Source organism: Gopherus evgoodei, chromosome 11 (assembly GCF_007399415.2).
Source record: "Gopherus evgoodei ecotype Sinaloan lineage chromosome 11, rGopEvg1_v1.p, whole genome shotgun sequence".
Taxonomy (NCBI): domain Eukaryota; kingdom Metazoa; phylum Chordata; order Testudines; family Testudinidae; genus Gopherus; species Gopherus evgoodei.
The window spans coordinates 71,651,568-71,676,002 of record NC_044332.1 but is presented as its reverse complement, the minus strand read 5'-3'; the positions used below and the strand labels follow the sequence as shown (position 1 = coordinate 71,676,002).

The following is a 24,435-nucleotide window of genomic DNA, read 5'->3' as shown; positions in this document are numbered from 1 at the left end:
CTAAGACTTTGGTGCAAAGGAATAAAACTGCTTGTGCCGATGAAATAAGAAGCTCTCAAGAGATCTCTATTTGGAGAGCTTTTCTTTAAAAGCAATTCACTTCTTGGCACTGGCGCTTTTGATGGCTCCTTCCCCTGCATGGAAATGAAACTAGGATTAAGAGGAAGCATAGATGTCTAGTCATGAATTTAACAACATTTGTGGGTGAGTCACACGTATCTGAACACAGGCCGTTCAGGATTATGATTTGTGACAACTCTGAACGCTTCATTTGTAAATGTTATCACAGACACAATGAGTGAGAAAAAACTGGACAAACAGATCACAATGTACTACGGAATTTTATCTTCTTGGTGTTTTGCCTGATAAGAAAGTGATGCTATTTTAGTACATACTCAGAGACAGATTCTGATCTCAGTTACATCAATATAAATCTGGAATAATTCCCAAAAAATTACACTGACTTGGGCCTTAGACCTGCATTATTTGCACATGGAAGTTTTACATGCATATAATGCTGCAGGATTGGGGTCCATTTTTTTAGTCAGAAAGGTATCTACAACCATTAATGTTATTATTCATTCAAGAAATATAGTCACAGGGTTACAATTTTCCACAAAATGTGAAAATGGCAATGAAGGATCCAACGGTTTTGCCATTATAAACTCAGCATGAAAAGTTGCCTTTGAACTAAATCTTAATTGTGGGAATTAGTTTTTGCTCACCTTTTAGAAAACAAATTCTGCTGTTTTTGAACTTTAGGAGTTTTCACACAATGGAGGTTGGGTTTTTTCTTTTGCATTTTTTTCTAACTGGAATTTTAAGTTAATATTGATGTTGACTACAATTGTGGCATTCTAATACTGTACATAACTAGAAAGTGCCAGATTAGTTGGTATAGAAACAAGTTGGATTATACCTACACACCCACTTTTTCAAAATATTGCCTAAAGGGTCCCAGTGGGTGGGCCTAATTTACTTGGACAGCAGCTGGTTATTTTTATCAGGTCACTTCTCCATGAACTAAATTTCTACCACGTAGGGAAGGGAAAATTGCATAATTCATTTTCTGTTTAGAGCCAGTGGAAGATTTCTGGTCTTATGAGCGCATATCAAGTAAATGGTGTCTGCATTTAGGTCAAACTTCAGCAAAGCACTTAAGTACATGTTTAAGTTTAAGAACCTGCTGAAATCCAATTGATGTCAATGGGATTTAAGCATGTGTTTAAGTGCTTTCCTGAATTGGTGCCTTAGCGAGTAAACACCTATTTTGTTCTCTCTCTCACATACACAGACAATTACTTTGGAAAGACACTGCAGGGGATAGGGTATCTTAAAAGTTCCTGTCAACCTCTTTTGATCCAGCAGGACAAATTGTTCTATCATTACATCTACATTGACGCCTTACAACAAAATGCCACCATGTTGCATCTCAAGCAATAAAATGCCAGTTAATAATTTAGGACTTAACCCAGCATTCACTGTGCACCCAAATCTCCTACTGGCTTCAACAGGGATCAGGCCTTTAGTACAATTCTTCTTCTAAACCACCAATGAGATTAACTTTACATGTTATCTTTCGTGCACTGGACCATTTCCTTTTCATATATAGGAAAAGACACATCTAACAGCTCTTATACAGGTAAAATATTCATCAACTTTATAGGTCTGTAGGATTAGTTCTACAGAGATAAAGCAAAGAGAAAATCAATAGCAAGAAATATTCCCTTTTCTGACCTTTAAATTGATGAAGATGTTTTGTAACTATTTCACAAGATCATTGAATATTTCTGTGTTTATTTTATTGGTGTGAAACAAAGGAGTGGGCGGGTGAGATTCATGCAAGTGGTCAGACGAGATGATCATGTTCCCTTCTGGCCTTAAAGTCTATGACGGGCCACAGCAATGTCACATCAATAGTATTGTTTATGGCAAATGATACTTCTCCTTAGTCAGAGGTGAGTAAATTTACTGGAACAAATGAGTTAATTTTAAACAATTGGGAACAGAAAGATGGTTCTTTTCCACTAACTCTAAGCAAAAAGAGATAAAAACTCACCAAACAATAATACGGCCCACATCATTCTTTGAGCACTAAAAGCTAATTTAAATTAAAAGCAATTGCTTGTCAAGCCCTGAATATTTCTTTACAATTAAGTAGCAATGGGTTTAATTATTATTTCATACCAGTGTAAAAAACAGGAACTCCATTTAAGTCAATGGAGTTAGACTGGTATAAAAGTAGGGTAAAGTAAAAATCAGAATCAAGCCTAATTTCTTTAATCTTATACTTACATTCATTATAATTATGGCTACAACTGAAGCAGCTCTGTACAGGAGCACATATATAGGGGGCAGAGGCAAGGCTGAGTACGGAACCTTGAAGTTGTCATTTCATGACTTTTGAGAGCTTCACTTTGTAACCTTAATATTCTGTTTTTGTTGTTTTTTACATTTATAGGCGTACGAGCTGTCTGTTTTACAGGCCTCCAAGATTCTTCCATAGATGCTTTTACTGTCAGGCTGCCTGATGTGTGTACATGCCATGAGACATTGCAGGATTGGGAAGGAATTTTCTCCCAGGTCGGATTGGCAGTGACCTTGGGGGTGAGCGTGGGGAGTTGCCTCTCTCTGCAGAGCAGGATGTGGGTTATTTGCTGGTATCTTGGTATATCTCACTTATTCAATTCCTTCCCACTGCAGGGGGCTCGGGCACTGGTGCACTTCGGTCCCTTCTGTTTTCTGCCTGTGGCGCACAAGAGTTTAATTTTCTGAGGGTTAATTTTAGTTGTTGGGTTTAGGGTGTGGGTGCTGGGTGATGTTGGTGGCCTGTGACATGCAAGACGTCAGACTATATGATCTGGTGGTACCTCTGGCCTCACTCTCTTTAGCTCTATGACTTTCTGGCACTGACGGACAGCAATATAACTATTGACACATGAAGTTCAAAAGGTCCAGGGTGTGGGTTTGAATAGCAGCTGGAGATCTTTGAGATGTGTGGTCCCTACTTGTATTCCACTGTGGCGGTACACATGCGCTCCATGGACCTGAGATCAGAAGATTTTTGCTAGCAGTGTCTCCTGGCCCATGCCTGCATGCTTCTATTCTGCATGCTCCAGCTCCAGGGCATAAAGGGCAATCTGGACAGACTGCTTCTGCAGTTCCTTCCCTCCTGTAAACTTTGGAAGCAGAGGAGAAGGCAGGTGGGTAGCGGAATACAGAGAGGAGTTTCACATCTCAAAGAACTCCAGTTATTGTACAAAGTAAGTGACCTCTCTTTCTTCCTCAAGTGCTTGTCCCTATGTGCATTCTACTGTGGGTGACTGACCAAAAGTTCTCATTTAGGAGGAGGATGCAAGGACTTACACATTATAGACGACTGATAGACTGTAAATCCAAAGGATACATCAGCTGCAGATGTTGAACTGGTGCATAATGTCTTGGGCAGGTATGTGCAGAGCTCCACACTGCCACTTTACAGATATCAAAGAGCAGCACTTCATAAAGTGAGGCTACCAAAGCTGTCTGGGCTCTGGTAGAGTGGGCTCTCACATGTTGAGGGGGAGAGGTATTAGCTGACTGTTAACAGAGGAGAACTTGCTTGTCCTTTCATCTGTTCCGCCAGTGACTTCAACAGTCTAGGTGATTTCCTAAATGACTTTTGTCTTTGTATATAAAGTGCAAATGCCAGCATAGATCCAGGGAGTGGAGTTTCCTCTCCTCATTGGTGGCATATGGCTTTGGAAAAAAGACAGATGGATGTACTGTCTGGTTTAGATAAAAGGCCAAGATTACCTTCGGGGTGAATTTTGGGTGTAGTCCCAACAAAACCTTAGTCTTGGAAAACTGTGTTAGGTGGATCAGCCATATGGGCTCCTAGTTTTCCAACTTCTAACTGAAGTCAACGTTCTAGTGAAGACCACTAGAAAGTCAATATTAACGGATAGATGGGACAGCAAGCATGTAGCTAATGGTTCAAATGGTGACTTGGTTAACACCATGAGGACCACCAAGTTAAGTTCCCATGTTGGAGCAGGTTTAGTTACTAGAGGGAAGGTTCTAACTAGATCTTTTAGAAAATGTACAGTCACTGGATGGATGAAAATACAGTGGTTGTCACTAGGGGTCTCAGCAGGCACTAATCTTTGCCAAGTGCACTCACAGGGAGCTAAGAGAAACACATGAGGTCTTCAGGGTCCAAAAGATAGTCTAGAGTAGTGGAAACGTCCTATTCCTCCTGGGACATCTGGCAACATTGAGCCCAAATCGAAAAATCTCTTCCACTTAGCTAAGTAGCATTTCCCAGTGGATTCCTTCCTACTATTGTTAAGGATGGTTTGAACAACTACCAAACATCTTTGTTCTCGATGCAACGCCCGTCCAAATACCAAGCGATAAGGTGGAGGGACCCTGGACATGGAAGTCTGATCTTGCCCTTGTCTTGTGTCAAGAGGCCTAGAAACAACTGGATACTGACAGGTGGACAGCCTGACAGTCTGAGAAGGTTAGGGAACCAAAATTGTCCGAGCCACCTGGGAGCAATGAGGATAATCACTGCCCCATCCCACTGAATCTTTCCGAGGACTTCAGGTAAGAGAGGAATGGAGGAAAGGGACTGTAAGGGTCCCACACACGAGATTTGGAGGGCACCCACTTTAGAGTTCTGACCTTGACAGGAATCCCCACTGTCTGAATATGCTCTTCACCAGGGAATCATGTAGTTCCTATTCATGACTGATCATGAAGTGTCTGCTGAGTCTGTCCAGAGTCATGCCGATAAATTTTATGGTCTCTGATGGAACTAAATTCTGTGTTCACACAGATTACCAGTAATTTTTGAAGACCAAATAAAGAGGAGGTTGATGTCAGTACCTCCTGATGAAATCTCCCTGTCAACAGCCAATCGTCTAGGTAAGGAAAGACTGTTGAGCCACGGCATCGGATGTGTGCCGCCACTACTGAAAGCATTTTCATACACACTCTGGGTGCTATTTCTAGTCCAAAGTGGAGTATCCTGTGTTGATAATGGTTTGGACCTACAATGAAACTCAGGAATCTTTTGTGAGGGGGTGAGTGTCTTCATGAAAATAGGCATAAGAACATAAGAATGGGGATCCATCCCCTGTTGCCCATTCCCAGCGTCTGGCAAACAGAGGATAGGAACACCATCTTTGTCCATCCTGGCTAATAGCCATTAATGGACCTATCCTCTATGAATTTATCTGCACATGCACAGAGTGTAGGTGTAGTCAGAATCACAATAAAAGAGGGCTCCCAGACTGGGTAAAATGAGTTTCTATGGGAAAACTACAGCAGGAACCATCCCTCTACTGATGATCAATTGTCAAGGCAGACATCAAACCCTAAGAATATTGTGATGTGAGAGCATGACTATATTTATAACTGGTACATAGGTCTTGACAGGATTTCTATATGCATGGGTAATTGTAACTTTAATAAAACCTGTAAACCAGGCTAGACCTTGTTCTTGTGAATGTATGTGTGGTCACTATCCTGGGTCTTTATGTGTTCCTAAAGGTTCTAAATCTGAAGCAGGTATCAAAGGAGACTTTCACTCTGTGGAGCTTAAAATCGTAGCCACAGAGCCAAACCCACGGTGGTGTAATACAACATTACTCAATTCACTTGAAATAAAATAAAAGGCTACACTTGGGGATGAGGATTGGAATAAAACCTTTTTCCCTGATGTTAAGGTGGTATTTTATGGCTCCCTGATGAAGCAGAGAGTCTACTGCTTGAATGGGCATCCTCTTGTGAGAGTGGCCCCTGAAAAGGGACAGGGAAAGGCTATGGTGTAGCCAAAATGGATGATGTTGATAACTCATTTGTCTGTCATCATCTGCTTGGTATGGAAAAATTGGGTTAGCTGGCCACCAAATTGGATGTTGGGGTTGGAAGGAGATGGCATCTGAAGTGGTTCACAGCTCCTGAAGGTCCTGTCAAACAGAGCCCTGCAATCTGACCTGAAGCTAACAGGACTCAGTTACAAGTGCTTGGTCCAGCTAAGGTTGGAGAACAACCGGACCATCTTGGGCTCAGCTCAGGTCTCCTCCTGCTGCCCACAGCTGTGCGCCCCACTCCTGCCACCTCACTACACTGTGTGCGTTGTGGAGTGAGTGTGTCCAAGAGTCACAGCAGCAATCACACTGCAGCAACACAACACAGCAGGGGGTGGTGGACATCAGGAACAGGGCTTCTGGCTGCTGCTGTGCTGACACCTTCCTTTCTCCCCACCCCTTGTTCCCCCCACTGGGCAGGAGGTGGTGGCAGCACTGACTCACGTTTTGGGGGAAGGGTTGGGGTTGGGTTAGGTTGGAACATGACTCAACCCTTTCAGTCTCAGGTGGGCTTGGGTCTGGTTCAGGCCCTCCTGACCGTGATTGGATAACACCATCAAAAATTCCAAATATATTCTCTCCTCAGATATTTCAGATTAGCAACTTGTAGGGCAAGTAACTTCCCATGAACTTCAACAGTTGCAGGATCACGCCTCAGCCATAAGTAGGTAACAATTCTAAACAGCTGTGTCTTTTATCACTGCCTAACACCCACGCGCCTGCCAATAATGTCACTCCTTCCCCATCCCTAGGAAGCTGAAATTACTGCACCTGCCTTTCCTTTATAGTAACAAGTGTTCAGCTTGCGGCACAAGTATAAAATATACAATAAAGACCAGCAGTGTAGACCAGCATTGTGCCCAACTTTTGGTTGCCCTGGATTAATCTCTAATGGACACATGTGCGTATCAGAAAATTATGGCAACAATTTCAGACAATTGGCAGGGAGCTATTGGAATATAAAAGCAAGGACACAGTTCATGCATTGACAATATGATCTTACATTCAGACTGACCAGACTGTCCATTTCTATAGCACCTTCCACCACAAAAGACTCCAAAGTGCTTTACATACGTAGAAAGATGCACAAACTATACACAGTGCTCAATCCAGCCACCACTGAAATGCAGCAACACCACCCCAGCATGGACCTCCATGAACCATGTCTGACTTTTCCCAATGAAGTCAGAGCTTCACACGTGTGAGCATTAACACCCTCCAAACACAATTAGCAATCAGTGAAAGGATGGTATACACAGTACACTGGACAGAAGAGGATTTGATTTTGTGCGGTAACCTTCATACATCCAAATACCCCCAAAGTAACATGACAAACATGCTAAACAATAACTCACATCGCCATTAACACTACAATCTGTTTTAATGAGAGAGGGAATGAGAGTCTGACCACTGAGATATTTTCCTCTCCCTCTCAGTTACTTTCTTAAAGTGCCCTCAAATCTTTAACATCCACCTAGACAGCCGGCAAACACAGGCAGAAGGAACTTTAGTTTAACTTCTCATTGAGATGGGAGTATGTCAAAGTGCAGCACATCCTACTCCACCCCCAGACTGCACTGCAAATTCTGTGCCAAGGAGGAGCTGGAGTTCCAGTGTGGGACAGGAATTCATGACCTTCTGGCCCGAGGTGAGAGTTTGACCAACTGAGCCATACTCAAATGGACTCTGAGTTAATGTTTCACAGACTTAACTGATTCAGCAACCTCAAGGTACAGGTAAAGCTATCTAGAGCACTTCCCCAGGTGTATCTTTACCCAGAAAGCTGCTGCACATGGGCCAGGACCCTACTGACATCCCAGTGGGGCATTAAGCCCTTCTGACAGCACTACCACTCCACCCACAGTGATACCACCTAGTGCACCCATACAAGGCAGCCATTATTTGCCCTTAAACGTTATGGGAACATGGTCTGCAGCATCCTGCATCTGAGCAGTCATTCAAAGATCTGTATGTCTATAGACACTGTCTAGATTCTAAGTCTATTAATAAAGGTACTGTCCATAAAACTGTAGATCAAGGTCATACTGAGTACAGCATGGCTGTCAACTGCCTATGGTAAAGTAGCTGTGACCACACTTCTCTTCCTGTAGAAAATGCCTCATTCCCAGCCTAGCACTTTAGCCAAAGGGCTGCGCTCTTTTCACTGTTGAAATGACCTGTTAATTTCAAGACTTGTTCATTAAATACCTGCTCATGAAAGCCAAAGAGCCCTTCGGCATCGCAAGTGCATGCAACAGACAGACAAAAATGTTAGAGTGTGAAGTATAAAACTTTAAACATTAGACTTTATTTCAACATAACCTGTCAATTGCACATGGAGGGAAATGCCCTGGGGGACTTTAAAGATGAAGGAAAAAGCTGGAAGGGAGCTGCTCGAGATTGCAGATTTTTGTGTGAACTTTTGAAGGGCGCTGAGTCAAGGTGAGTTGAGAAGTATGTAACCAGGAAAAACCTGCTAATAAAAGGCACTCCACTCCTTCAGAACAAAATGTTTTGTCTGACTGCTTTATCAGGAAACCAATTTACAATTACAACTTATTACTCTGTATAGAAAATGACAGCAGTGTGGAAAACACTTTAAATCTGAGACTGGAGAGTATGGCAATGCTGATTTATTAAAGGATTAAAATTAGGGCTGTCAAGCAACTAAAAAAATTAATCACGATTAATCGCACTGTTAAACAACAATAGAATACCATTTATTTTAAATATCTTTTGATGTTTTCTACATTTTCAAATATATTAATTTCAATTACAGCACCGAATACAAAGTGTACAGTGCTCACATAATATTTATTTTTATTACAAATATTTGCACTGTAAAAAAACAAAAAAAAATTTTTAATTCACCTCATACAGGTACTGTAGTTCAATCTCTTTATCATGAAAACTGAACTTACTAATGTAGAATTATGTACAAAAAAAACTGCATTCAAAAATAAAATAATATAAAACTTTAGCGCCTACAAGTCCACTCAGTCCTACTTCTTGGTCAGCCAATCAGTCGGAAAAACAAGGTTGGTTACAATTTGCAGAAAATAATGCTGCCTGCTTCTTGTTTACAAGGTCACCTGAAAGTGAGAACAAGCATGTGCATGGCACTGCTGTAGCTGGCGTTGCAAGATATTTACATGCCAGACACACTAAAGAGTCGTACGTCCTTTCATGCTTCAATCACTATTCCAGAGGACATGCTTCCATGCTGATGATTGGTTCTGCTCGATAATGATTAAAAACATGGCAAACCAGGGCTGGCTTTAGGAACTGTGGGGCCCAATCTGAACACCCGGTGGCGGTCCGGGTCTTCGGTGGCACTTCGGTGGCACGGGGTCCTTCACTCGCTCTGGATCCCCTGCCACCAAAATACCGCCGAAGACCCGGAGCGAGTGAAGGACCCCCGCCGCCAAAGTGCTGCCAAAGACCCGGACCGCCGCCGGGTGTAAAAAAAATTAAAAATTTAAAAAGGCACGTACGGTGCGGGGCCCAATTTTGGGCCTAAAGCCGGCACTGCTGCAGACTGACGCATGTTCATATTCATCATCTGAGTCAGATGCCACCAGCAGAAGGTTCATTTTCTTTTTTGGTGGTTTGGGTTCTGTAGTTTCTGCATCAGAGTGCTGCTCTTTCAAGACTTCTGAAAGCATGCTCCACACTGTGTCCCTCTCAGATTTTGGATGGCACTTTGGATTCTTAAACCTTGGGCCGAGTGCTGCAGCTACTTTTAGAAATCTTACACTGGTACCTTCTTTATGTTTTGCCAAATCTGCTGTGAAACTGTTCTTAAAACGAACATGTGCTGGGTCATCATTTCAGACTGCTATGACACGAAATACATGCAGAATGCAGGTAAAACAGAGCAGGAGACATACAATTCTCCCCCTCAAGGAGTAAAGTCACAAATTTAATTGATGCATTTTTTTTTTTTTTTAATGAGCATCATCCGCATGGAAGCATGACCTCTGGAATGGTGGCCGAAGCATGAAAGGGCAAACAAATGTTTAGCATATATGGCATGTAAATACCTTGCAATGCCAGCTACAAAAGTGCCATGTGAATGCCTGGTCTCACTTTCAGGTGACACTGTGAATAAGAAGCAGGCAGCAGTATCTCCTGTCAGCGTAAACAAACGTATTTGTCTTAGAGACTGGCAGAATAAGTAGTAGGACCGAGTGGACATCTAGGCTCTAAAGTTTTACACTGTTCTGTTTTTGAGCGCAGTTATGTAACCAACAAAAATCTGGATTTGTAAGTTACATTTTCATGATAAAGAGACTGCACTTCAGTACTTGTATGAGGTGAACTGAAAAATACTATTACTTTTGTCTATCATTTTTACAGTACATATATTTGCAATAAAAAATAATATAAAGTGAGCACTGTGCACTTTGTATTCTGTGATGTAATTGAAATCAATATTGAAAATATAGAAAAACATCCAAAAATATTTAATAAATGTCAATTAGTTTCCTATTTTTATAAGTGCGATTAATCAAGATTAATTTTTTAATCACGATTAATTTTTTTGAGTTAACTGTGATTAATTGGCAACCTCAATTAAAATAGTTTCTACCTTTGCTACTTTTTAGACAGATCTTACATATTCAGTCTCTGTGCTGTTGTTTTAAACAGACAGTACAACCTTCTGCAGAATCTAACAAAAACTACTTTTACAGCAGCTACACGATCCTATGTGGCAGCCTTATCCGGGGCCGGCGCTTCCATTTAGGCGACCTAGGCGGTTGCCTAGGACGCTAGGATTTGGGAGGGCGGCATTTTGTAGCCCTTGGTGGCAATTCGGCGGGGGGGGGTCCTTCCGCGCTCCGGGTCTTCAGCGGCAATTCTGCGGCGGGTCTTCACTCGCTCCGGGACCCGCTGCTGAAGTGCCCCGAAGACCGGGAGTGCGGAAGGACCCCCTCCCCCCCCGCCGCAGAATTGCCACCAACAACCAGGAGCGCGGAAGGACCCCTGCCTAGGGCGCCAAAAACCCTGGCGCCGCTCCTGGCCTTATCTGTCTGATGATCTTTCTCATGGTCAACAGCTCTTATAGTGTAGAGGTGTAGAAGTCTTTTTAGTTTAGGACAACACTTTCCTTCTGCTGCATCAAAGGGCAAAGCTTATCATCCTTGATTTCAATGGAAGTTCTGCCAGAGTAAGGAGTTGGCTGAATTAGCAGGAAGGATTTGGCTCTCATTGGAAAATATGTAGCTTACAGAAACAGAGAAGTTACATTAGTCACTTTCTGGAGCTTAATATATGTGCATAATTGTCATGATCTTTTTATGTGGTTCTTTTTATGTGGGTCACTTGCCATGGAAAATATGCCATGGAAGGTGACCGACATATAAATGTTACCTTAAGGATTCTACTGTAATGCTCCTTTTTTCCCCTTTTTTGTTCAGTGGATCCCTGCTGCAGAAGGAAAATAAAAGAATAAATCAATCCTACAAAGGGTCAAATCCTGACAAAAGGCAGCATGTCCTCAGGCAGGTGTCAGGTGTCCTGAGTTTAATAGAGATCCTGCTGTTGCATGATAGAATCTCCCACCAGGCATGGCTGTGATGCTGTGGGGCACTTGTTGCTGCAGGAGGAAGTTGTGGACTTCTGCACATGGTTGGCATGGCTCAGTGTGCATTCACCAGTTCTCTTCATGACTTCTCCCCTCCCCTCTATATCACACCCTCTTTGTCCATTTTTTGCTGTCCATTCACTAATTCTTCCACGCTGTGGTCCAAGTTCATCTATCCCTCCCCATCATGTAGAACTGCTGCTTGTGCACTGACTGTGTGTTCACTATTGCTTTCCCCGTCCTTACAAACCTGCAGAGACACAGGCTGGATTTTGCCGTTAGCTTGCTTTTCATGGTAATCAAGAGCATGTCTTTCCTGACATAAAGCCATATCCTGCCATTGATATTAATGAGGACTTTACTATCAGGTAAAGCTGATTGCAGGAATTGGGCCCACGTACAATACAGTTTCATATCCAGTTGAGATGCTGTCCTGGGTCCAAGAGTTTTTCTTTCCATTGCAGCAAGGATCAGCTAAAATGCTGATTACACCAAGAAACCTTTAATATTAAGGGTGTTGGGGGTTTTTTTGGTCAAGATAGGACAAATCTGTTTACTTCATAAACCCTGAGGATGTTGTTTTCCATTTCTTTGATCAGTGCATATTCTATTTTAAGAGTTAAAATAGCATGGATCACTTACCTCTTTGTGGGAATCCTTATGTGCTTCCAGTGTTTTCATGATGGTTAGCTCTGCGTAGTTCTTAAATCTTGCTGGCTGATTTCTTAAGATCTCCCGCAATACTCTTAATGCCAGCGCTCTTATTGAATGCTTAACCAAAGAGAAATACAAGTTGGAAACAAAATAATTTAACTGCAAAATGATAATGTTGGCCATATTCTGCTGGCAGTTACACAAAAATAAGTCACGAGTCACTCCACAAATTCCAGTGGAGTGACAGGGGATTAAAATCAATGCAACTGAGAGCAGAATTGGTTCAGAGCTCTCCCCACTGTACAAAGATTCATATAGACCGGTGCATTCTCACTGATGGAGAAAGAACCAGAACAAATATAACATTTGCTAAATCCAATATCTTACTCCAGCGAAATATAAATTAGTGCTGAAAAGCAGTAAACCTGTATCACAGGGGACTGATAATGAAGCTCAGATTATATTTGTTTCTACTTCCCTGTTTTACTGAGTTCTGCAGATTTCACACTATCTATCTTTAAAGTGACAGTTCAAAACAGTGTTTCATATACAGATGCAATGAATCTACTTCATGTTTTTGTAGCTTTTATGGAAATTACTTTCATGGCTCTAAGCATTCAGTTAATGAAGCCACACCAGTGATTTATGCACTGACCCTTTGCAGCAAAAGATCATTATTAGTGGGAATACTAGAACATCCGCTTGAGTTATATAACTGTTATACCAAGTTTTTGGATTGTAGACATTCCAAACAGTGACTATATTTTCAGCAGAGGACTAATTCCAAACCGAACCATTAAAGTACATCCTGATTCTTTGCTATTCACCTGTACAATGCACATGCTAACACAGTTTAGTTGTCCTCTGCTTAGATCACGATATCTTCTGATAGATATAGAAGAACAACAAGAGCTGACACTACAGATGGTGATGCGTAAATTACAAGTAACAATTGTCAAAATGTAAACCATCTACTCTGCTTCAGAATTATATTTTCATTTTGCAAATGGGGAACAGATTCAAAAGGACTTCAGATGTTTTATTACTGAACACAACAAGCATACAGTGGTATTGAATCAGGATAAAAACGCCCCCAATCCTGTGAACTAGTATATATTCATAATTAATTGCCAATGTAATCAAGGTCACTTAAATGACTATGGCACTAATTTGTGGGCATACTTAGGGACTGAAGTCATCTAAGTGATGAAAATTTGGCCCATAAATAGTCTTTCTTGTCAACTATCATCTATTAAAACTTTTGCAGTAGTTCTACATCTGTATTTCCTACTGTACGCTATTGTAGCCTGTTCAATGCCTAGGCCATTCTTCCCCATTAAAACACTATTTTTATTATTATTATTATTGGCTGCTACTGTTATAATACTCTGGGAACAGAAGTCAAGCATTTGAAGGCAACTCATAATCTATCAGTGAGATGATTGAACATGAAAGGATTGTCAACAGAACCAACATGGACAAACTGTCATCTAAGAATAAATGATGTACAAGAGAGTTAAATATAACACCAGCATCTTACATCTTTGTCTCCAAGTGTTTCTAGCAGCAAGAGCAAAATGGTTTTGAAATGTTCCTCCCAAACTCCCAGGTTATCTTCTCGTGTGATCTTCAATAGCTCGAGCAGGGCTCCTTTCCGTTCTTCCACTCGTTCGTTGTGGTTGGACAGTTCTTTCAGAAGATCAGCCACCAAATCAGAATGATCAATGGATACTTCTAGGACAAATGAAAACAGGTCAATTTCACTGGGGAAAAAAAGCAGCTGCCAGCGCTTTCAGGATTTATGATTGGGATGTCCCAAACCCAGGCCAGAAATACTGGACATATGGCAACCCCATATTTGAAGCAAAGCCCCAAAAGACTGGTTAGAAACGGACTCTAGTCAGGAACACACTAATTCTAGGATCTCTTTAGGACTGTTCTAACTTATGCCTGGCTACCCATGCACTTCAATGTGCAACTTGGTTAGGGTGATAGGAACTGAAGAAGAAATAGAGGGCATGAATGAAATGACTTATTGCTCATTACCAGACTTTCGAAAATGAAGCATTACTTCTAGACAATATTATATAATTTCTGGTTATTAGTTAGAAACCATTGATACCTGTTTTCAACCTAAATTATTTTCTAACAAACCTTCTTATTTATGAATATATATACACATAAAAAACCCACTCCCCATAATAGGAGTTCCTACACACACGATAGAAAGAGTTCCCACACAACAATTTAGGGGTCCAATTCTTCTCCCAATTAAGTCAATAGCAAAATTTGCATCAACTTTAATGGCAGCAGAATCAGCACTGGAAGAGGTTATGAATAAAACAATACAGCTAAAACTGAATTGAAACAAATCACAATTGCCTAATAAACATACATGTAAGTTCTGTTACTCATGCAGTCACTTGAACCCTTACCTGAATAAAACAGCATGCATATGTATATAAAGAAATCATTTGCAGGGTTGTGTCCCATGATAATTTAAACATGTAAATTTAAAATACAGAATAAAATTAACTGCTTGAGAATTTATAATAGAAGCTGATACCAACCATCCCGAAGCTGATCCATATCATCATCAAACACAGCCTCTTTCAAGGCAGTCTTGTCGTAGGTGTTTATTGTGTCCGAATAAGGGTAGGGATTGTAATCTCGGGCTCGGGGCCCTGAAAAGGCGCGTGGAGGCTGAGTATTAAGTAGGGAGGTTTTGTTATCTAGAGCCATCCTTCCTCCTTCCATGACATCACTGCTTCCACGTACATCGCTGGCAGGTGCAGCTATTCCACCATCTCGAGACACCTGAACGGATCAGATAGAACAAGAATGGAATTTTAGATTATTCTTTTAATCTCACCAGAGATGCAGCCTTTTAGATTTAATACCAACGTCCACTAAGATAAAACCAATCATCATAAATTGTGCATGTAATCTAATCTGCTGAAGATTAATTAAAATGTTGATATTGTCTCTTTTCATGAATTATGTACCTATTACCGTCCCAAAAGATTTCATTAGTGAAAACTTGAGCACAAGTAACAAATAAAATGATACTAGCTACTTCTAAGTTTGCACAAACTCCTGCAATTTGGCAAAACCCAGAAAGCGGGCTCAGGTACATATATTCTTGAAAACGAAGTTGCAAAAGAAGCAAGTGAAACTTTGAAAAAACCTGGACTTGTATTGAGGTTAATGAGAGTCCAACTCTGAAAATTCTACCAGGAATGTCAGGAAACCTCAGCTCCCAGTGGCAAGGGAGGGTCAGGTCTCAATTTTAGCATAATGTGCACAAGTTAATGCCAAAAATTTGTTATAATGACTTCAAAAAAAAGTCTTCCAAAAGGCCAGAGAATACGTGGCTTTAAAATATACTTGAGTGACATTATGCTACTCTAAATGTACCTTTTTCCCAATAAGAAGCAGAAATTTAACTTGCAGAAGCATTTAAAACCATTAATGGCCCCAATTTTGCCCTCCTTAAGAAGCATGATGACTAACATCTTTTATCATAAATAGTTCCACAGACCTCCAGGAAACCACATGCAGTGCAAGGTACTATTCCGTGATTTGAACAGAAAGTTACTATGAAACCTTCATATGAATTAGTTACAAATTGGGGGGAAACAATGCATTTTGAAGATTTGTATCTTACTTTTTCTGTTATAAGCCTTAATACATGTTCCATGTTGAGAAATCAAATATTAGCATTTATTTCTTACTAAGTCCAAACTCCCGCTGAAGTCAAGAGAAGTGAATTTCAAATGGAGTTTCATGTGAGTAAGGGTCTATAGAATTTGGCTCCATGATTTTAGGACTAGGCAATTATATGTGGATTTTTACCTCTATGGCAAAGAACACGAAGAAAACAATTCCAAATCATGACAAAGGAGTTTAAAATACTAGCCAGCAAACCAAAGGCTGATTTTGCAAACTGTGTTTTAGAATCTTATTAACAGCCTACTTACGTCACAGTCCTTCTTTCCATCACGTTTGATTGGTTCATTCAGATCCTCTTGACTACGAAAACTAAACTTTTCAATTGCCTCTGTGACTCCACGAAGAGAGCTGTAGATTTCATCGGAATTTAGGTTCTCCGTGTCATAATCCAGCATGCTAAAGGTCAAAGGCATATTGTAAGATGTCACATACCAAAGCAAGAATCAACTTTTCACCTTGAATAACATTATTGCCAGCTCGAAACGGGATGAGTTGGAGTTCCCTTTCTAACAGCGGCTTGTAACAAAATGTGGACAGAACCTAGGCAGATTTTGGGCCTAATTCCCTTTTCACACAGATGTAATTAATGACGAGTTCCACTGAAGTCAATGGAGTTATAGTGGTGTAAATGAGAAGAGAATTAGGTGCACTGTTAAATTCCACAGCGAGTGCCCTAGTTTTCATAGTCAGAAACCTAGTCTCTCAAAATGGAATAATGGCATTAAGTTTAAAAAAAAAAAAAAAAAGCAATGAATATAAGAATTCAAAGAGTTGTGGCACTTGCTGATTTAATGCAGATATAAATGAAACTTTTATTTTTGCTTTTAAATTTCACGTTAAATATGTCAAATATCTTCTATGTCACTGGATTCATAAAAAGAGATGCTTAACTTGAGAGGAATGATTACATGGACTTGACTGACTTTATTTCATTTAAATTTCTACAATAATAAAAATGAAAACACTTGCACGATGGTCTGTTAGTGAAACTTATTACTGTTGAAGATGACGCTAGGAAAACTAACTCTTTATCTTAAACTAGACTTTTGATCCCACCACGAGACCACTAGGAAGTCTTCACTCATGATAAGGCATATATGAGTCTCTGGACTTCCCTTAAGAGCTATCTGAAATGGCATCCTCTGGAGTCTCACAAGAAAAATGACTACTACACAAGGGCAAAAGGTATAAAAGGTGTAGGAAGAAAACTGGAAAAAGGATAAGCCCCTGGCTGCTCCAAAATTAAAAAGAATAAGGAGTTATTGGCAGGACTCTGTTCTGCCCAGAGGAGAAGCAGCTAAGTTTGTAGTAATGTCTAAATCAGCTCCTACAACAGTGTTTCATGGAGACCATCCATTTTTTTCTGGAGGAACCTAAGGGCTCAGAAACCAAGGAACAAATAGACCAGAGGATTTAGGGCCATGCATATCATCAACTCTCTGGACAATAAATGGCAGATGTGGACTCCCTGTCTCCACAGGTGGGTTTCAGTTTGTGGACTATTTGGAAGAAGACATGATGGCTTAGAGAAAGGGGCCCAGAATGAAATATCTGCATCATCCTATCACAAAACAAAGAAATTCCTTGCAGCGTGGAGGAATCAGGAAATGGGAAGCTTCTTTTGACTTGTGGACACATAGGCCATCTTTCTACAGAATAAGATAGAACATTACCTAGAACCTCTCATTCCTTCTGGAAGAGATTCTAGAACTTCAGAAGAAGGAAAAGATTTAAGTCTCTTGATTCCTTTGGGAGTAAAGAATATTAGAAATAGATATAATCCCTGGCTCTCTGTCAATACACTCACTCAGAAACAACAGCACAGGCATGAGCACTAGTACGGAATGTACATCGTATGTTTTGGCAAAGAAACCAAAGGACAACTCCCGAACTCTAAACAAACAATGTCTCTGAGGCAAGGTCTGGCTGGAAGGAAAAATGAAACCCTTTAACAGGCTGGGAGCTGGGAACAAAAGCTGCTTATGAACCTTGAGGAATTATAAAATTGCAGACCTTTCAGGCTAGCAAAGGATGGATAATGCGTAAAATTGCTCTAAAATGCAAGATACGGCTGCACCCTGTACAAATGGAAACTGGAAGCCTTTTGGGGTTCCTGATGGACATCAGACAGGAGTCAGACAAGTCTGAGTTATATCGACTTTAAAACATTATGTTGAGCTCACTCAATCATCTTTCAATCAAGGATAGCAAGAGTTTTGCAAGCAGTTAAATGAGTAGCAAATCACTCCATGAGGTAAGTGCATGTCAGAGTTGTTACACCTATTTTACAAACAGCAAACAGAAATGGAGTGGTTAAGTGATTTGCCCAAGGCCACACAATAAAAAACAAGCAGAATCAAGAACAGAACTCCAGGAATCCTGACTCCCCAGGCTTCAGCTATAACTATTACTCCTTCACTTAAAGGACAATACTCATCTGACAAATACTAAAGGCCATATTTTGCCTTTACATATACATACACACAACACATACATGAACATAGAATTTGTACCTAAAACAATAAAAATTGATACTGCAGCGAACCAACTCCCGAAGAATTGATCAAAGTAAAGAATTTGTGATGCCAAAGTAAAAAGCAAGATCTGAACAAAGAGGAACATTTCTGTGTGAGGGACAGTGGTTGGGAGTGTTCCTTATGGCACAAATAATTTTATGAAATTTAAAAACTTCAGTGGCTTCTAAATTCAGATGCCATCTGCCTATTTTCATATCTCAACAGTGAATCGGTGAAAGAGATCCCATAATGGGAGCGCACAGTTTTGCGTTTTAAATGAAAGAATACTCTATATGTGAACAAACACATTTATCCATTTGCCAGTACGTGTTTGTTTATTATATAGGTAATATGAAGGAATACACAAATAAATGTCAGATGGATCTACACCTACCTTCCAAAAAACAGACTGTCAACCACAACAGAAAAAATAATGACCCATGCAGAAAAATGGAAGAGTCACAGGATGAACAAGAAGAGATGAGTGGAGATAAGCAGCTTTTAGGGGTGTCACAACATTATTTTCCGTCAGCCACGGTATCAAACACAATATGGCAATTTACCAATCTTGTCTGGTGTTTGAAGAGTATTTTATTTTCTTAAAACAGTGTTTTTTAATTGGCGACACAATTAGCTAGGTAATCGACAGTTTAGCATCCTTAAGCAGCACCCCATAATTCCACTTGCTTGCAGGTCCTCCTTTCGCTTTCAAGCTTATGGCTGGTGTATACATCAATGTTATCAGCTTGTTGTCACAACAGGCATATCTTAGTGCTTGGTAATCAGAGGTGGACTAGAGGCTAGACAAGAAGCGCCAGATCCAAATCCCACTCACACCAATGGGTTGATTTCTATGTTACTGGATCAGACCCTAAATCAGAATCATATTGATCTTACTGATCCTGATCTCTATATATTTAAGTACATTCTAAAGAAAAAACAATTCTATTTTGCTCATTAACTTCAAATACCTGTCTCTGAGAATGTCCAGATTCACATATTTTAAGTCCGGTAGGGACCATTATTACCATCTAGTCTGATTTCCTGCATAACACAGGCCCTGTAAAAGCAGCAAAGAATCCTGTGGCACCTTATAGACTAACAGACGTTTTGGAGCATGAGCTTTCGTGGATGAATACCCACTTCGTCAGATGCATGTAGTGGAAATTTCCAGGGGCAGGTATATATATGCAGGCAAGCTAGAGATAATGAGGTTAGTTCAATCAGGGAGGATGAGGCCCTGTTCTAGCAGTTGAGTTGTGAAAACCAAGGGAGGAGAAACTGGTTTTGTAGTTGGCAAGCCATTCACAGTCTTAGTTTAATCCTGATCTGATCATCTGCAAATTTGACACCATCAGCTCAGGATTAAACAAAGACTGTGAATGGTTTGCCAACTACAAAACCAGTTTCTCCTCCCTTGGTTTTCACACCTCAACTGCTAGAACAGGGTCTCATCCTCCCTGATTGAACTAACCTCGTTATCTCTAGCTTGCTTGCATATATATACCTGCCCCTGGAAATTTCCACTACATGCATCTGATGAAGTGGGTATTCACCTACGAAAGCTCATGCTCCAAAACGTCTGTTAGTCTATAAGGTGCCACAGGATTCTTTGCTGCTTTTACAGATCCAGACTAACACGGCTACCCCTCTGATACTTAACACAGGCCCTGGAATTCCACCTGCAAGCTCAATAGCTTGTCCCGCAACTTTTGAAAATGTTTAGTTTTTTGACTATCTTTAGCTTAGCCAACACTGCATAAAATGTGCACTGAATGAAAGTCTCCTAATACAGTTCTGACATCATTGTTTAATATTTTCCAGTTTGGCACGTCTTGCTTACGGGAAAAAATACAGTCCTCTCTAATGCAATATCTCCATTAAAGTCAGGAGTAAGCACAGTCAATGGGAGTTTTGCCTGGAGAAAGACTTCAGGATTTGAACCTATCTTCCTAAATAAACCCAGCAATCTAAATTAGAGATGTGACTGAAGAGCAACATCTGGATTCAAATTTCCCTGAAGTTTGGATCAGTAATTCTGGTTCATCCCACTCTACAGGTAGAGGCCAGAAAGGATCAAAACGGGCAAACGCTGATCCTAAGCAGTGGTAAATAGTTGCTGAAAAGCTCTGGTGACAATGACATTCAATAATCAATTATTTTTTTGTGATGTTAGACAGCCACATGGGAAACTCTATGATTCTAGTGAGCAGGCAAGTACTGCAATATTGTATGTGCATGCTTCATCTTCACAGTGCTTTATAGGATATCTCCATTATCTAAAAAAAAACAACCCTATCACCTAGAGCTGGAAGGGACCTTGAAAGGTCATTGAGCCCAGCTCCCTGCCTTCACTAGCAGGACCAAGTACTGATTGTGCCCCAGATCCCTAAGTGGCCCCCTCAAGGACTGAACTCACAACCCTGGGTTTAGCAGGCCAATGCTCAAACCACTGAGCTATCCCTCCCCCCATCCTCACAACAGCCCTGTGAGATCCCAGCTTGTATTTGCAAGTGCCTATTTGTGTGCATCCATGCATATTTCACATGGGTAATTTAGGTGTCTCCGTTTGAAGACCTATCCCAGAATGTCACAGTGAGACTGCATATCATGTGGTATAATCAGAACAGCTGAAACTGCAGAATTACTGAGTTCTGCATTGGAATTCAAACTGTATGAAACGCAACAGGCGAAAGACTTCCCAGAAGTCTTCAATCTCAGACTTTTTTCAATGCTGCACTTTCTTGTGTAAGGAATGAATGACAAAAATGCCACCTGCAGTCTCTGTAAGTTAATACTCTCTGATTTCCAGCAGACGAGAAAGCAGCTAGTTCCATTCTCACAGAGCTTCACAGACCACCAAGAACCCGGGGTTTATTCTCCTTTGGATGAAAATCTCCAGAAACATCCTGTCCCATTTTGAGAAAATTCCATCATATGAAAGGTAAATAATATTGTGACACCTCAGACAAGTTGATTTAACAGGTAGCTTGTTACCTGGGCGAGTAAGAGCGTCTGAAAGTCTTGTGGGAAGGAGCAGTGGGGATGGAATTAGGCTGAGAAAGGGGAGGGGGGTGCTTCGACAGCCCATCTGCACTCCAACCCCAGAAACGACTGCAGTGATCAGACAAGAGGGTGGGGGGAAGAGAGAAAACAGAGGAAAAAAGGGAGAAAAAAAAGAAACTATAATCTGAGTGGTTTAGTGTTCTCATGCTTCCTGAGAAAGAAAGAAAGAAAGAAAGAAAGAAAGAAAGAAAGAAAGAAAGAAAGAAAGAAAGAAAGAAAGAAAGAAAGAAAGAAAGAAAGAAAGAAAGAAAAAGATTTAACAGAAACAAAATGAGACAAGAATACTCCATCGGTCTCCTTCAGGTCATTGCTTTGGCATTTAGTGTTCGTTTGGATGTTTACTGTTATTAATATAATTTACACAGGCTGGTCCCTGCCTCTTTTATTCAATATATTTCAGGTAAGGGATGTAGCTTTTAAACACAATTCCTAAAATACTGTAAGTGAACTATGCTCTGTACATGTATCTGGATTCAACCTTTGAGCAGATGTTTTTAGACAATGGAATTTCCTTGGAGAAGAGCAAGGGGAAGAAAGCCTGGTAAAGGGGATTGATTCTAATCACAAACCCACAGGGGTACTGTGTGGCTTGTAATATCTTGTTCTGAGTGCATGCACACAGCTACATATAGTGATATCCTACAGTATATACAGGCAAAATTCCCACTGACATCAGTGGGTGTTTAGTTTAAGAATGTCAGGAATTAGTCCTATGACAGTTCTTGAGCTACCCCACTCGTTTTATAATCAAGCAAAAGTGAACACAACTTCTGGGTCATAGGTTCAAACTGAACCCAGCTCGGCAATAAATGAAAAGCATTTTTTGATGGTTCTTGGTGTGGCATACACCACAAGTCTGTGGTCACAATCCAGATACCAGAGGAAAATACTAAAAAGAATAATCACAACAGTCATCATTCTTGGCAACCTCAGCAGAGATATATAGGACTGAATCAGCCATGGAGACTCAATTGTCTTCTCACCCATACAGGGATCACTCCAGTTCACAGTTGAGGTGAAACTGAAAAATTGCATAGGGGAAGCTCCTGATAAATCAGAGAGCTTTCTAGTGTGAAGGGTCAATCCAGCAGTAATTATGGTGGTACCCTTCAAGTAGCCTATTGAAGGAAGGGTAACTTTCTGGTTAGAATCTACTATTCTCTTTTCTCGGCAGTAAACCAGCTCCAGGGTGACTGTGGTCCCCAAAATAGGAAGATCAGAACAGTGAGCTGCTAGGCATGTGAGAAACAGAAGCTCATTTCATGAGTATCTGCGACACTCCCTTTATACAGAGATTATTTTTGACATTTTGACTCATCACAGCAGGTTTGAATTTCCTCCTGGGTAGGCAAGCCTGCCCTGTAGCCAGTGTTCTAGAACCTGTACAGGTCAGACAGGGTATGTCTACACAACAAAGAAAAACCTGCAGCTGGCCTGTGCCGGCCAACTCAGGCTCATGGGCTTGGGCTATGGGGCTGTTCATGCTGTGTAGACTTACAGACTCAGGCTGGAGCCTGGGCTCTAGGACACTGTGCGGTGGGAGGGTTCCAGAGCTCCAGCTCCATCCCAAGCCTGGGGTCCACGAGACTGAGCTGACTGGCACAGGCCAGCCATGGATTTTAATTTGTTGCGTAGACATATCCTCTGTCACTCTCCTTTCTACTGGGCCAAACCCTGGCTTAGACACTGGGTTTTAATTCAAATAATTCTGCATGTTTCTTTTGTGATATGTCTGCATAACTGCTGTACAATTATAAGATAAAAGTAATAGATTTATTTAAAAAACAACAATCCACTTTCAACTGGACACTGATTAAACTAGAGCCAACATTCAATGAGCATGTCAAATGCCTGAGAGTAGGAACAAACTGCTTATGTCAAGGCAGAATGAGTTATTAGAAGCACTAACTTGTATCTCTGACATACAGGTCTCTGATTTTGTAGTATCCCCTTTAAACCACCCCTTCTCTAAACTGCTAAATACCTATTCCTGGTGAGGTTGGATTGTCCACCTCTCTGTCTATTAATTAATTCTCACTTTACATGTTTCCAGATTTCTGTTCTTGAGCTGTTGGGAGTATTCAGTATGCCACTTTGTTTCTATTAAGTTTGAGTTCATTGGATCTAAAAAGGTCACATTCACGTATAAATAAGCGAAAGATGCTGTAAGACTGGAACCAGATACAAGTCAGAAATCATTCTAGTGCACAAAACAGCAGTGCCATTCGAAAACCCATTTGAAGAGCAGTGTCAGAAAATTCACTCATTTGCCAAGAATCAAGCAACAGGTGTTACAGAAATGCAGTAGTTTGCAAGAATGTTGCTTTACAGAAAAAAAATTACGACCATAAAATTCCGTATCTCGAATCTCACCTACCTGTAAGACGCATTGCTGGATAATACAAGCTCACTCTTACTGCATAACCTCTGTTACTCTGTTAAGATCATTTCAAATCTTCCCCTCACCTAACACTGAAGTTGTGAAAACTTCTTTTTGCAAAGGAAACACACTGAGAGTTGGTCTATATTACAGACTTACGACAATATAACTAAGTCGCTCGGGGTGTAGAAAATCCACACGCCTGAGCGATGCAGTTCTACTGACCAAACTCCTGGAGTAGATAACACTAGTCAATGGTAGGGCTTCTCTCGTTGACATAGCTAGTGCCTCTTGGGGAGATGGATTCCCACGCTGATGGGAGAAATTCTCCCGTTGGCGCAGGTAGCATCTTCACTAAGCACTACTGGGGCGCAAGCTGCAGCGCTGTATAAGTAGACAAGCCCTATATTTCTTGTATTTCCCAATTCTCACAATTTTACAGACCTTTAAATCCACTGTAACTAAATACAATTCCCTTTTATTTTGATTATTTTTTTGGTTGCATTATTTCCTGTGCAGATTATTTTTCTAAGGTGGAATTTGATATTTTAATACTGAAAGTAACCTAAATATGATAATGCATTTAATCAACACTTAACATTGTAAATAAATCAACATGAGCACATGCTATACAAATGGTGG

General features: G+C 40.8%; 1 protein-coding gene across 40 annotated transcripts in view; it reads right to left on the bottom strand.

Annotated features, from left to right (window-relative positions):
- Positions 1-24,435, bottom strand: part of CLASP1 (cytoplasmic linker associated protein 1) — a 292,383-nt gene that overhangs the window by 12,792 nt on the left and 255,156 nt on the right. For 14 of the 40 annotated variants that reach the window (XM_030581023.1, XM_030581026.1, XM_030581025.1 and 11 more), the window contains 5 exons: positions 21,345-21,461; positions 16,080-16,227; positions 14,670-14,916; positions 13,640-13,833; positions 12,088-12,216 (listed from right to left, as the gene is read on the bottom strand). In XM_030581023.1, the coding sequence (XP_030436883.1) occupies positions 12,088-12,216; positions 13,640-13,833; positions 14,670-14,916; positions 16,080-16,227; positions 21,345-21,461 (835 nt within the window). The remainder of the gene's footprint in view (positions 1-12,087; positions 12,217-13,639; positions 13,834-14,669; positions 14,917-16,079; positions 16,228-21,344; positions 21,462-24,435) is intronic. The other 26 variants (XM_030581035.1, XM_030581041.1, XM_030581044.1 and 23 more) reach the window with 3 other exon arrangements.